At 42.7% G+C, this 14,854-nt stretch overlaps 1 protein-coding gene across 1 annotated transcript in view; it reads right to left on the bottom strand.

The window, feature by feature from the left end:
- Positions 1-9,775, bottom strand: part of DPT (dermatopontin) — a 27,646-nt gene extending 17,871 nt beyond the window's left edge. Inside the window, exon 1 of the mRNA XM_009289692.2 lies at positions 9,452-9,775. Within this exon, the coding sequence (XP_009287967.1) occupies positions 9,452-9,750 (299 nt within the window). The 5' untranslated portion in view covers positions 9,751-9,775. The remainder of the gene's footprint in view (positions 1-9,451) is intronic.
- Positions 9,776-14,854: the final 5,079 nt, after the last annotated feature.

The raw sequence follows: 14,854 nt of genomic DNA, 5'->3' as shown, positions 1-14,854 counted from the left end.
TTCTCTACAAAAAAGAAGCTTCAGAAACTCTTTTATAAGAGAAATTCAGCAATTTCTTTTATTTTATTTCTTTCTCAATTACCTGTCTCCAGGAGAAGGCACTCTTAATTCAAAACATTATAGGCTTGTGATGAAATCATGATTTGATAACAATCACAGGAGCTAAACTGAGACGCAGATGTTATGAAATTACAAGACTCACATAAATTTTATGACTGGATTTTCAAAAGAAAAATCTGCTTCATGCTTTCTGTGTACTCGGGAATTCTGTCATACATGTAAATCACTGCCTTCAAGTAGAATAGACTTGGTCCCTAAGCATGCAGATATATGCTTCTCTTTCTGCACACCCTACAAGCGTCTGGACACTGATACCCAAAGTAATTCAAGTGATAATCCATTTGAATAGCTTGCTTCTTGGAGACTAAAGACAAGGAGAGTGTGAAATCAGACAGCTCATTAACTCAGCTGTTGAGTGCTCATTCTCTCAGGCACCCTCCTAGCCTCATTGTTTCCCTAGTGGAGAAAATTACAGGAATTCAGTTTCTTCCATTTCCTTTTCTTTCTTTTTCCTTCATCAAGGAAAACTGGCAGCCTAGAGCTGTAGCAAACCTTCCTTGCGATACCATAAAATCAAATGCATTGATATATCCAAAAGACACTTTCAGAAGTAACTTTATGATTAACAAATACCAAAAATTTCCCCTAGTTTCATTCAATGACCTCATAGTTTATTTTAATGAGCCTGGAGTTCCCAGAAAGGAAAATACATCGTCTAGCAGAGTTTGGTGTTTGGAAAGTCATTCACTTGTGCATACAGGTGTTAGTGCTCGCAAAGTGTGAGGCTCAAGTGTTTGTCTGCAGAAGCTGAAAAACTGATCAATTTTGACCAGTGCAGGGATTAATTCCTCTGCCTAACTTTCCACTTCCTCCTTTGAAGCAGGGGTCTCTTCTGTATGTCCTTTCCACCGTGTTCTGTTGTTCAGACAAGATTATTTACATTTGTTTGTATCCCCGCATCTCCCACGTGGCTGGGGCCACACATACTTGCTGTGCTTTGTGAGACTCTGCCGAGGACCTTCAGAGTTAAGCAATGATGGGGACTCCGAGTTGCTATGGTATCACACCAAGTAAGGCAGTTTGGCTCGCACTCAGAGGATTTCAGCAGGACTTTGATAGGAAGCTGCTCTGTTTTTTGGCACATAGGCCACGGGGACATATGGCTAAGACTCTGTGTAAACATATTGGATAGCTGCAGCTGATTGGTGTTATCCTGATGGAAGAAAGGTTGATACACAGAAATAGAGGGAAGGTTGTACCTGTTGCAAAATGAGCACTTTTCTGCATTAATCTGTGTAAAGTAGAACCAAACTTGTGTGTCTTCATCTTCTTCTGCCTCTCCCCCTTCCCAGTTACATGCATTTCCACTGCTCAAGTCCTTGTGCTCCTGGGGGATTTTCTAGCTCTCTTGCATAGGTGCAATAACGGGAGCATTTCGTTCCTCCTTTTCCTTTGCACTTCCTCTCAGAGGCTCGGCATTGCCCTGCAATTTCCTATCCTCACCAATCAGCATCTGATATTCCTGCCCATATTCGTCTTTGTGGGAGGTTCTTCCTTCTCTTTTTCTCTCCCCAGCTGCTCACATTCAGTCTGGGAAGTCCTGCCCTCTTTCCTGCTCTCTTTGCCCTACAACAGTTTTTATTTTCTTGACACCTCTACTAATACACTCCAGTTTTGATGGAAAGATTCATCTTGAGAGGGACATTGCTGATGGACTGTTCTGGCTCTAGTGGATTGGAAAAAATCTAGCTAACATAGCACTCCTATGTGTACATGCACACATATTTGGGCACCAAACTTTAGGAAGGTTTGGTTATTTTTGATCCTGATTCTATCTTCTCATGAAAAGTCTGTTTAGAAAAAATAATATTTGGAGGTGCCTTAAAAATTAGCTTCTTAGATGGAGAGTATAACTGGACATAAGTCATGTCTTACAATTAAATTGCCATTTTATTTTAAAAACTTTCAAAGTAAAATTTAAAATACACTTTTAAGCTCATGTTCACTTCTCCCTCTCTACTTCTGTCTCATACAGACAAAGTCCTGCAATCTGTTATTCAAGCTCAATATTCGGTTCAGTGAAAGAAAGATAATAGTGACGTCGAAGTACTTTTCTTTAGCTTTGAGATAACACAGGATTTTTTTTCCATGATCTTTCTAATTTTCAAGTAAAATCCAGATATTCCTCCAAAAATGAAGAGATGTTCTCAGAAATTGGAGTGCTTATTTGTGAGCTCATATAAAATCTTTTTTTCTCTTTCCTTTTCCCAGTTGGCCTCTTTCCTACAAGCAGAAAGTAGTTCTTCAAGGGAAACAAGCAATCCCGCCCCACACACCTTTTTAGTCTGAAAACAACACTTAATATGTGAGGATTTCTTCCTTCTCTGTTGAATTCACTACTCCTGTCACAGCAAATTCTGCAAACCAGAATGGTGAATAAGAACTAGTGATTGAGGACCTTTGATTTATGGCCAAGTGAAAAAAAAAAAGCCTTTTTTACTAGACCCACTCTGTAGCACTTTTGTTACAGAGGATAATTCAGTATTCAGAGTTCATGACACTGGGTTCTCCTCACTCATGAAATCCTGACATTGCTACGAAGAGAGGAAGATACCTCTTAGAAGGTGAATGCAGAAGAGCATGAGAAACCGGCTGAGACTGTGTGGGATTAGACTTGGCAATGGATAGGTTGTTTTGTTTTTCTAGTTGGCTCAAGCTGCGATGCATGAAGAGTTGCCTTTTGGATCTGGTACTGGGAGAAGAGGAGGTGAGCTGGCTGGTAGGTGGGGGAGTGGGAAGACTGGTGGTGGTGAGGGTCAGGTGCTGTTGAATGGGAAGTTGCCCTTCCCTTCCCTTGTTTGCCTCTGCTGGAAATGACTGCAGTGTTTCATAGAAAGTGAGTAAGCTATGCAGCCTTATTTTGGGGGGAGTCCTGTGTAGTAACAGGGATATGGTAGCTGAGACTTTCCTGGCCTGCTGCAATTGCTGTGAAAAGCCTCTCCTTTGCCAAATCTTCTTCTGAACTGGTTAATGAGTGTTGTACAGCTGAGTTCTGTCATGGCAAGCAACCAAAGTGTGCATCCATGTTACCATGTTAGCAGTTTAGTTCAGGTCAGGACTGCTTTCCTTGTTCACCAATGAGCTTTTATCTGTGAGACCAAACTAGAGCTGGTTTGAAACAAACCCACTCAAAATGCATATGTGGATTTTGCATCCATGCATGAGCTGTTTCACCCTACAGATCCACTTAAATTGTGCCACATTATTTGCAAACGTTGATATAGCCTCAGCGGCCAAGTGTGTACCTCATTGACTCAACAGTTGCCTGCCAGACTGAAGACAAATATTGCTTGCAACAGTATAATTGTTTTGAGCAATGGCACCAATTGTGGTGACACTTTATAATTATGCCTACATCTTATTTTTGCCCTTTGCTAGACAAAGCCCCAGAGTGTTGTGCCCCATCTAATGCTGGTGCTGTGTTGTAAACCTGTCTCTGAGGCCCCCTGTCCCTCAGATACATCAGGAACTAGCCAGAGCAGCGTGTTGTCCTGAGGATGACAACCCAAAGAGGAAGCCTGTTCACTACAAATCCGCTCAGGGAAGCCCAAGTTCAAGATGCAGTAAGTGGTGCTGTTAGAGCCTGCATTGAGACCCTGCCACACTGACCGGGCAGCGCTCCCTGAAGCTCTCTGGAAACGTGCAGAGTCTGAAACATAGCTCAGTAGTCACTGGGTCATGCTGCATTAAGGGCGATTTGTTCCTCATAACAGGGTAACCTGAGAGTGTCATTCTATGTACTTCAAAAGAATCCCACTGTTCTGCTGTAGAGCAGATGGCTCCTGTAAAACTTGCATCATTAATTACTTTAAAGCTATCTCTCTAGAGCCTGGCACAACAGAATGAATCTATATATTATGGAGATATGTCAGCCATGGCAAACTGACCCAATGGAAATAACACTGCATGCTTTCACCTGTAGTCCTCCCTGGAGGGAATACGGAGAGAGGTTGCCTAACCTCATGCAGCTGGTAAGACCACGGTTAGAGTGTGGGAGGCATTTTTTAACAAGACATTAGATAGACTGTTTTCCTGGAGTGTTGTTTCACCAAAACCTGTTACTTTCAATATCCAAAACTTAACTTCCTTTTCATACAGCTGCGGAGGGGAGGCCCTGTCCTGCTTTCCTGAGTTATTTTTGTGGAGTGTCCTCCCTCTGTGTAATTTGGTTAGTCGCATGATGAAAGCTAATTTAACAGTCAGTCTGTTACAGGTGAGTGGGGAGAGATAAGTGGCTGAGGGCAGGCTCAGGACACTTGAAACACTGGCACTCAGATGAAGGGAACGACTTTTCCGTGTTTGATTAGGCCATGCCAGTCTCCAATGGCCACTTCTACGAGGAGTCTTCACTATCTGTGGTGGGGTGGTGAGATGTGTTGTCATGACTTCCACATGCCAAAGGCAAGCTTACTATCATCGTCAGCTATCTTTTTCTTTCATTTAGGGGTCAGTGATGACTTACTTTCTCCTCCCCGCCCAAAAGGAAGGCAAGGCCCTATTCACCCTGTTGATTTCTTCCTGACAGTCGCCGATGAGGCCTCCCTATCTACAGAAACACCCCTCTTCTCCTCAAATGCTCCCACTGGACTCAGTCCATTGCAGCTGTGCTAAGAGCTTGTAGCACTATCCCTTTAACATAAACCTAGGGCTTTGAAGAAAATTAACTTGTTTGCATAGATAGCACAAATGGGAATGTTTTGAAAGGGCAGCTTGATTATCGGGTTTGGGTAATACAGCCTCAGATTTGAGACTTGGGATTGGTCAGAGATTGAGAACAAAAACAGTTCCTCGCAGATGTACCGGGGTGTGCTGCCAGCGCCTGAACAGGAGGCTCCTGCAGACACTTCCTTTGCTCATGAGTCTGTCTTTGCACCCAGTTTGTGGGAAATAGGGTTGTGTGCCTACTTGAAGGATCTGCGTGTGTGTGTCTGTTTGTGCGCTTAAAGAGAAGGCAAAGGAGAGTGAGAATGGGAGTGGGGAGGGAGAATCTAGATATCTGTTTTTTCCAAGTCCCATCCAAATACTTTCTCAGAAGTCTAAACAAGGAAAAGAGGCAATAAACATGCATTAAATACCACTTGGCTGGAAATGTTTCTGCTTTGTGCCTTATGGGTAACTAGGAGTATATTGGGGATATGGCACAGTTCCATCTGTATTCTGTAGTGTAAAACAAACATTTTCTCATGGAAGGAAAAGTTGCTTGTCTTTCACTTGCAAACTTTTGTTCGTTTGTTTGTTTGATCCCTGTCCTTTGGTACAATCACTTTCAGGCAAGAAAAATAGTTTTTCTTAAGTACCTCATTCAAAGGCTGGTTTGTAGAGACAACTCTGTAGTATTCAGAGAAGCAGTGAAGATCAGTCTCACCAGCAATCACTCAGATCTTACCTTTTTTTAGGTGGTGAAATATTTACCCAAGGTCAAGCTTCCTCCAGTACAAATGGAACTAAAATCATAAACTTTATTCTGTCTGAAAAGGCAGGATTCCTTGAGATGTTGCAGCATACAAATAATTAGAAGGACTGTGTAGAATCAGGGGATGTCCTGAAGACTTTTCCCTGCTCCAGACATGAGTATTTGCAAATTATCCAGAAACAAATTCTGCTCCCTATATTGAATAGCATCTTGGTTAGCAGATAGCCTCTGCAGGAGTAAGGTGTTGGGACAGATTCAACAAAGCCTGTGTACACGTACTTAACTTTAAACATATTCACAGATTAATGAAGCTGAGAAGGCATCCCTGGTCATCTGATCAAATCTATTGCCAAAATTTTCTCTATGAGTCTTGTAACATGTTCACAGGCTTCTCATGTCCATTCAGCAAAACACAAAAGAAGATGCTGTCTTCAGAAGTGTATGTACGCATATGCTTAACTTCAGGGATGCATTTATTAAGCGAAGCACCTATAGTTAGGTGTATTCTGAAATGCCAGTAGGTAATTCTAGGCAACTGTCAGAGGTGATTGGTCTTCGTGAGTCTGCTTCTGGGAGAGATGGGGTGCCCCAGAGAGCAGTTTTTAGAGTACCTGTTTCTCTCCATTGACTCTGGAAGGGGGCAGATGTCATAAACTAGGCATCGTGATTAGATGCCTAATGTGGATCTGTGTCATTGCCCTGTTTCTGTTGAATAATTTTTTCATATCTGTAAGATGCAAAGTCTTACGGGTTTAATCCTAGAAGTCCATATATTACCTAGTGTTAGTTTAGGAAGCAAGCTTACCTAAACCAGCTCTGCCAGTCGTTCCCTCCTGCCCTCCAGTCCCCTCAACTCTCCTATCCCTATGCTCCCCACATCCATTTCTGCCATTTCCCCCCTCAGTGCTAATGGCAAAGAAAATAATGAGTTGGAGACTCTTTCTTCTCTCTGCTTTATATTCCCACTTCATTTTCTCTCTAAAGCTTTTCTTGGTTTGTTGTCTTTTCTAAAGAAACCTCTCTTGGGTTTGTCTCTGTTGTGCAGCTGCACAACAGTCAGGAATGGTGATTTGTGAAATGCCGTAAACATCATTTGTCAGAGGTCATTTTTTGGTGTTTCTGCCAGACTAGAGTTTCTGGGACATGGCTGAGAAACTGGAGGGAATTCAGAGGAGAGCTGTACGTATGATCAGCGCTTGCTTAGGAATTTTGGGATATAAAACTTCCAAAGGAGAACTAGAAGGATGGAGACGTGGTAAACCTGAAAGCAAAAGCATGGGTGAAGGTGCGTGGGTGAGGGAAAGGCATAGCTGCTACCTACTAATAAGTTAAAAGAGATTTTACAAAGGATGCAGTGTGCTTGTTCTCTTTATTCAGTGAAGGTAGGGCAAGGAATAAAAAGCCTCAATTACAGCAGAGGAAACGTAGCTTAAACTTTAGGAAAAACTTGGCAGCTTTGTAGTTATTGGTGGTACAAGCCATTGAATCTCCCTGGATGTGATTTGCAAGGTGAGACAAAATACCCTGTGAGGCAGAGCTGAAGAAGGAATATTACAGTCCATCCTACATGGATGGGGAATGGACTAGTGAGTCCAGCAGAGTGCTGTGTCAGCTGACATGAGGATGATGTATTGCTCACCAACAGATTGGTTTGTCAGAAGATCAGCGGGGAAACAGAGGTGGCCAAACAGGAACTAATGGTACAGATTGTGACTCGTATTTGTGGTCCCACTTGATTACTGAGTGAATCTCTTTAGAACTGGGGATGGCTCCAAATAGCGCTGAGCTGGGCATGGAAGAGAGAGAGAAAAGAGAGGCAGCTATGAGAAGTAAGACTGCCAAGAAAAAAGATGTGGGATTGTCAAAGGCCCGACAGGCTACATCCGTGCCGTCACATTAATTTGAGGTTTGAGTTTGCACTCAAGACACTCCAGGCTGTCTGCCTGCTGGCGCACACTTTCACTTCAGTCTGGGATGAGCCTGCTGGGTTCTTGGACAGCAGCGTCTGGGCACGGTGAGGGACGTGCTGGCTAACAGCAAGGCTCTCTCCATGAAGCACTGTAAATGCAACCAGCTCAGCCCTAGGTGCAGAAAACTGCAGAACACAACCAGGCACAGCTAGCTGAGATTTATGGAAATAGCCCAAGTAATTAGGAGCACAAGTTCACCTTTGCAAAGGGGTATGTGTTCCCTAATCACTTTGGTGTATTCCCCCCTCCCCAAAAAATAGAAGAAAGAAAGAAAGAAAGAAGGAGATTTATGCAGAAAAGGCAGATAGATGTAAGGATGTCAGACTGGAAAGGTGAGCTAGGGAAGAAATAACTAAAATAACTCCAAAAGCTAGGAAAGAGAGTGAAACAGAGTTAAACACATTAAAGAGGGGTTGGAAAAGAAATACATTTGGAGAAAAGATAGGGTTGGCAATAGGAAAAAATGTAGGCAAGAAAGAGGACAAAGTGGAAAGATTTTTTTAAGAGGTGAAGGAAATGAGATTCAGATAATATACTGTGGACGTAGTCATGCTAAGCATAAAGAGCATGGTGATGAATATGGCCCCATGGTTAGATAGCAGAAGAAAATGTTCTGTATAGACTTATACAGTATCCTGTTTGTGAGAAGTGAACTTGAGCAATTGCTGCCAGGGATTTTTAGAAAGAGAATAATAATTTTATTTTGAACAATAGAAAAGTCTAGTTCAAAATTACTATGCAGTAAGTAGAAATTGCATTCATGTATGAAAAATGAAGAAGTCATCCAGGATTACCACAGTGTCTTCTTTCACCCTGTTTTGCAGCCCTTCCCCTTTCTTTTCAGTTCTTATTCCAAAATTAAGTACAGGGTCAATCTTTTTTTCCTTAGCAATTGCATCAGCCATAGGAATGTATCACGTGGTAAATGAAAGACTATGAATAATTCAGAACAAAATTTTGAATCATTTAAAAAGCAGAAGCTTCATATTTCGTTGCTAACCTGTTCCCATATAACATGAAATCTACAAAAATCACATTGCAATTTCTGGAACAAAACCATTTCAAGTATTTGAAAATATTCTTGCATTCATTTCATTCTGTCCAAAGAATATTTCAAACTCAGAGTTTTCCAAAACTGTGTTTCACATTTCATGAAAGAATCAGAAGATAATTAAATAATGGGTATGTGCTGCCTAAACATGAAACACTATACATATTTCCAGAAATTATTGTAGCCATAAAATGTGATCACCTTTACCTCTAAGGCTGATGGAAAATGTAATGTTTAGTTAACCAAAACTGACTGTATTAGGGAATTAACATGATCATCTGCTATCATTATCATGCATATATATGCCACCATCATCGCTCGTTAGTGTGGATTTTTGGCTCCTGTAGTACCAGCATGACAAGAAAACAGCCTTTGACTGGGCCTAAGCCAAAAAGCTTAGCAACAAAAACACAAAGATAAAAGCCAGTGCAATACAGAGAAGAATTTTTTTTCTAGTGGTAAGAGCAGGAGCACAGAGTGAGGAATTTTACAATTTGTTCCTCAGTTTAGTCACTGATTCAATGCGTGGCCTTTCAAGAGGGACTTCGTCCTCTCCTCACTGAAGGTTCATGCCTCATTTTCCTCATCTGTGAAACAGCAATAGCAAGACCGAACCACTTTGCAGCTGAGGTTGTGAGTGACCAAACGACACAGCATTTCTAAAGCACATTGAGACCCTCCAGCAAGAAATTGCTACAGAGAAGGCAAATGTGATGCTGATTACCTCGCACATATGCATCGTGATTAATGAGTCTCAGGCAGTCGTTCAGGGCAGTGAAGCCACTGGTTATGACAGCATTTATATGCGTTTGCATTGCTCTGACCACAGTATTAGCACCCGCATTCCACAGGGGGTATCAGGGCTGTGCCCTCCGGGGATGGTTGGGGGTATCCTACCATTCAGTTCCTGCCCTGTTGATCTCTTCCCACCAGCACTCTGTCGGCTCACCGAGGCTCTGGGCCGCCGGCATGCAGGCGTAGTTCCACAGTCTGTCGGAGCCTTCCTTCTTGTTGAAAACACTCCTGATAGCCACGATCACCTGCCCGTGTGGGCATTGGAAGTTGAAACCCTGGCGGTACACATTGACCCATTCATCATTATCTCCGTAGTTATAGGGACCATAGTAATAGTCACCGTACTGGCCCCATGCCACGGTCACCAGAGGCAGGAACACACAGAGAAGGACAAGGTCCATCCTGAGGATGTTCCTGGCTTAGAAATGCCCCACTGGTTTGTTGGGCTGGCCCTTTTATATCGCCTCTAACATTTGGCTTCCAGATGTTATGCTTCCAGATCCAAGTGCAATGTGTCATTGCTTAGCAAACCTTCTCTGAGTTACAGACACATCCAATTACTTTTAAGGTGGAATTCTGCAAGTACAGTAAGTCTGCAGACCGTAAGAGCAAGGTCTTCCCACCACCACAAACCACCTGTGATCCCTTGCTGCAGAGCTACTGTATGGAGCAAGATACACATTGTAGTACAACTGTCACAGACATCCCACTTTTATCCTCAAGACAGCAGTTAAGTTTGAAAACTACTTTATTTGAAATTAAAGCTCTATTTGAAGTTGCCATTTTTCATCGTTAGTAACATGCAACAAAATGCAATCATGTGTGTGTCCCCACCCTCTTTTCCCTAAATAAGTGTGACATGATTCTGCCAGTCCCTAGAAAGAAGGAAATTGGGCAAGGTGGGGGAATTCACTGCTGCTGTTGTAAAAAATCCTTTAGACATTTCGGTTTGGTTTGGTTAGAGGGGAGGTGGAGCCCAAATGACTGAGACTCTGGCTTGGCATGGAAACAGCCCACCCTGAGAAGTAGGGTATTGGCTTCTTCCATGCAGAACTGATTTTGCTACAACTGTGTGTGAGCACTGTAAAACTGTGGACTTGGCAGATGTTTTAATGTGAGGATAAAGCACATAAGCAAGTTATGATGAGATAAGCTTCATGTGTAACCATAGCCTACTGAAATCTTTGAGCAAGGCCCTTTAAGCTACCTTGCATTTATCATGGGCTAGAAACATGGGGCTACTGCTGAGGAACTGCTGTGCTGCAAATTCAAAACCTGGCTTGCCACTTGGAAATGTGTTTATATGCCACATCCTCAGATAATTTCTTTATAAGGAACCCACCCTATTCAGGAGAGCGTGGAGCAGTGTGCTTTACTTAACTGTGTTCTTGACCTGTAGAAAACGATGGGATTTGAGCATGTTTTAATAAGTAAGACAGTCCAAAGTCAATCTAACATAGTCTATATATGCATATGTCACCTATGCTGTATTGCTAGTGAAATGCATGACCCTTGGAACAGCTCCAGATTCAGATCCTGCCTCTTCCAGTGAAATCACCGCAAAGGATCTAGAGACTGTTTCTTGCTGCAAGTTTCTCCTCCACTCTTTTCACTAACCCTCTTCCCCATTTGGGCCATGCACAAAAGAAAAAAAAAAAGTATGAGTTTTTATTCTGTTGCTGATACTATCAGAAAGAAGATCTGTGATGGGTAACGGTGGACTTGCTCTTCTCTAGGGATCTCCAAACCCTGGTCATTGCTTTGCAGGAGCATAAGCGTCCTGCGTTTGCAGGAGGCGAGTGCCTTTACTAACCAGTCCCAGATCTCAAAAGCTGCCTTCAGCCTCATCAGCCAGGTACTTTTGTGCCTTTAGCTAATGGCTTTTTTTGTAGCAGAGCCTTGTTTGACAAAACTGTAAGTGGGGGTTGAGCTCTTTGCCAGGAGCACAGTGCAGCAATATCTCAGTTGTCCATGCTCACAGCCAGTGCAGATCTACATGAACCTGGCAGCTGAGAGTTGCTGATCTAGCTCAGTGCTTCACCTCCAGCTGTAGCAGCCCCAGATGCCTGGGGAAGAGGGCTATGGAGACAACACAGAACAGCCCTTTCCTTGGAGCTGCCCTCCCCTGGGTCTTAGGTAACAGTAGGGGACACAGGTAGCCAAAGTCTAAAGAGAGAGGAAATTTAAGATTAAAAAACCCATAGTTATCTGATGGGCACCAGAGTGCAGACTTGAACTGCACGATCTCGCATGAGTTTTTCAGCTAACTCAATAGTGTATGTTTTTTCCCTCTTACTTCCTTAGACATGTAGTCAACATCTGGGAGCACTGCACACTGCTCTATTTGCCTGAGAGGCATTCTGGAAGACGTTTTAGCAGGAAGTACCACATTATCATATATATATGATCCTCACCTCACATAACCCTTTCTAAGTACCATTCCTTGGAAGGAAGTCCTCACATAACCCACACAAAATCAGGGGCAAGAGGGGATGAGAAGGAGGAGGAGGGCTCCATGGAGAGTAGGACAGTGTCTTCCTTTGGCTCCCTTTGACACGTGTGTGAAGCTTCGAGGTGTCTGTTGTCACTTCATACATACAGTCTACCCTGCCTGATCCCAGTTAGTGGATAGGGTGGCACTTCCGTGCTGCACTGTGATCAAGAAGTGGTTTGCCTGGGGGAAAAAGCTGTGCAGGGAAGATAGTGAACATGAGAGATGTAGAACTACAGCTCGCTGTAGCAGTTGTGGCAGTGCAGACATGTCCTGACCAGGGACTGCCTGAAAATCTACAGTTCTGTGTTTCTGGATCCAGTGCTTTCTGGGAACTTTTAATATTAAATTTCATGCTTCATTCTGATACTGAATGAAAACAGAAGAGAGCAGAATTTCTTACAGGAGGGACATGATGGTTTTTAGTCATCTTGGAGAAGGGTGGTATTTGTGAGTGGGAGGAACTGTGATTTGAAAATTCCTGTAGAGGTTAAGAAAAGAAAATAGTGTACATACATGAATTTTGTTTCTGAGTAATGCTCATTCAGCTCTGCAGTTCACAGCTGTTTGGTTCATGGAGCAAAGCTGAGGCTACATGCGACTTGTTTCGCTAACATTTCACACCATTGCTCCAACCCAGATAATTCCACTGATGTTGCCAGTGCTGAGAGTTGCAATTTTAGCTGTGTTTCCATTGACTCACTGGCATGTTAACCACTATGCCTTATTCTGTTCTGGCCAGTCAATCAAACATAGCAGTTCAAAAGCCAGTGGCTAGAAGAGCTGCAAACTAGTCTGCACCTTGGTGACTTTGGTTGGCTCCAGCTAGAGTTTGCACTAGGAGAAAACTCAATCATATTTAAAAATCAGTCCCCCTCTGAAATTACCTACCCTTTAATTTGAGTTTAAAAACACCAGCTGCATGCCTTGCACATCCAATCTTTGGAAAAGCAGAAAGTGTCAATGAGGTGCTAGGGCCAACCTTTCATTATCAGTTCCTTGCCGTGGAACCTATTACATTGGCTGGTAATTTTATTCCCTATCAGTTCTTAGAAATGCTTCATTTAATCCACACAAATAAGTATTTCATTTCTGTCTTGCCCAATGATGGTGGACGAAAGTGATTATTCTTGATACCCCGCCTCCCTGGCCTAACTTTGAAGTTAGTTCTGCTTTGAGCACAGTTTGGACTAGAGGCCTTAGGAGAGATGTCCTTTCCAACCTGAATTATTCTGTGTTTCTCTCCTGCTGCAGATACTAGTTGCAGCATTACTTAGCGCTGTAGGCATTATTAGTGCTTTGGAGCCATTAGGAGAAATGCTGCAATATGCCATGTTACAGCCATGAAATGCAGAGAGATTGCAGTGCTTTGAACTAAAATCATAGGTGCAGTAGTACTATTCAAATGACTAACAGTAGCCAGCTTAATGGGTTTTATTTTAGCACCCAAGCTCTATACTAAAGTAGGGGAAAGAACAGAAAAGCTTTATTTATTATTTGGCAAACACAGAGACATTAAAGCTGCAGTGGCAATAGCAAGGGTTCAGACTTGGTCAGTGACAGGTACAACTAGACCTGTGTCTACAAAACTGGGTTGCATGGAAGTAGTGTCATCTGGTTTTATTGGAGTAGCTGTGCTGCTGAAGTTCCTGTGTCTGCAAAGGTCTGACTCTTGGGGACCAGTTTTTTGCCCCACTCTGAGGGCAGAAGGAACATGTAAGGGTGTTATCTCACAGCACTTCAGATGCACAAGAGTGATTCCATCCCATATTACTCAGGACTATAGCCAGAAGTGAAGCTTTGCATTTTGTGCTAGTGAAGGAGGCTGAGTGTGTATGCCCTGAGCCCTGAAGTCCTCTGTACACAAAACAGGTTATGGCAGAAGCAGTGACAGTAGCAGCAGCAATATGTCCGCTTCCAAGCTAATGCGACCACATCATAGCATTTCACAGTGAGAAGAAAGTGTTTATCATGTCAGCTCATTGCATCAGTGAGGTCACACATTTTGAACACATTTTCCATATTTTATTACACACTGTCTCAGAGTGATGCTGGCAGTTCTGATAAAAGAGAGTGGCTTGGATGAGTCAGGGAGGCTGCATGATCTGGGAGCTGTAATTTGAATTCAATTACTGATTACTTTTCTGTGCCATCTTTGCAGCATGACTTTTTTTTTGTTTTATAAGCTTCCTGCATTTTCAGTTTTTATAAATGTGTGAGGATTTGGGGTTCCTTTATTACGTTTTTGAAATGAGGTTACAGAAGCCTTGGTAATGTGGAGAAGGATGAAGCTGCTAGAAAGCTGTGCTTCACAAGGGACAAAGATATATCCTTGTCAACTTTTTAGCTCAAAGTTATTACCTTCTTTCAGAGTAATGTATATGGTGAAGGCTGGAGTTCATTTGTCAAGGCTTCCTACTGTTAATGATATTTCTTCTAACACCTTTCACTTGGTGTTCTCAAAGTACTTTGATTAAGTTCAATCACCTTGAAAAGTAGGAAAGGTTAAAAAAACCTTATTTTGGACGGTAGGTCCAGTGGTCTGCCCCATGTCCACCAGTACCTCAGGGCTAGAAACAGATTTTAAACTCCAGCATCTAGACTGTCAGCATCAGACTCCAGCCCTGGGAAAGCACACCTTTTCCCAACCCCTTCTTCCTGCCACTTCCCTACAGAGGTGCTGGTTCAGCTTCTACTTTGCGTAGCTCTTTCTTTGTAAAAGGGAAGATACTACTTAAGATCCTGTGATACTAGAAGATATTGCAGAGCTGTTTCCTCTTTGGAAGTAGCTGTAGGAAATTCTGATGCGATACCACCTGGAATATTGCCGTGGAGAAAAAAAGCGCTAGCGGCAGTGCTATTTTTCCAAGGTTATCATAAGCCTTTGGACTACTTTTGTAATAGCTTCTTACCTGCATGTGTAGTAGGTAATCTACACATAGGTAATCATGGGTTAAGTAATAGAAGCAAACAGGAAATGCAAAACTTAAGTCATAAAGTCTCTGAGGAAAGGG

The sequence above is a fragment of the Aptenodytes forsteri genome, unplaced genomic scaffold, assembly GCF_000699145.1.
Source record: "Aptenodytes forsteri isolate BGI_AS27 unplaced genomic scaffold, ASM69914v1 Scaffold61, whole genome shotgun sequence".
NCBI classification, from domain to species: Eukaryota; Metazoa; Chordata; class Aves; order Sphenisciformes; family Spheniscidae; genus Aptenodytes; species Aptenodytes forsteri.
This window is presented reverse-complemented; position numbering and strand designations above follow the sequence as displayed.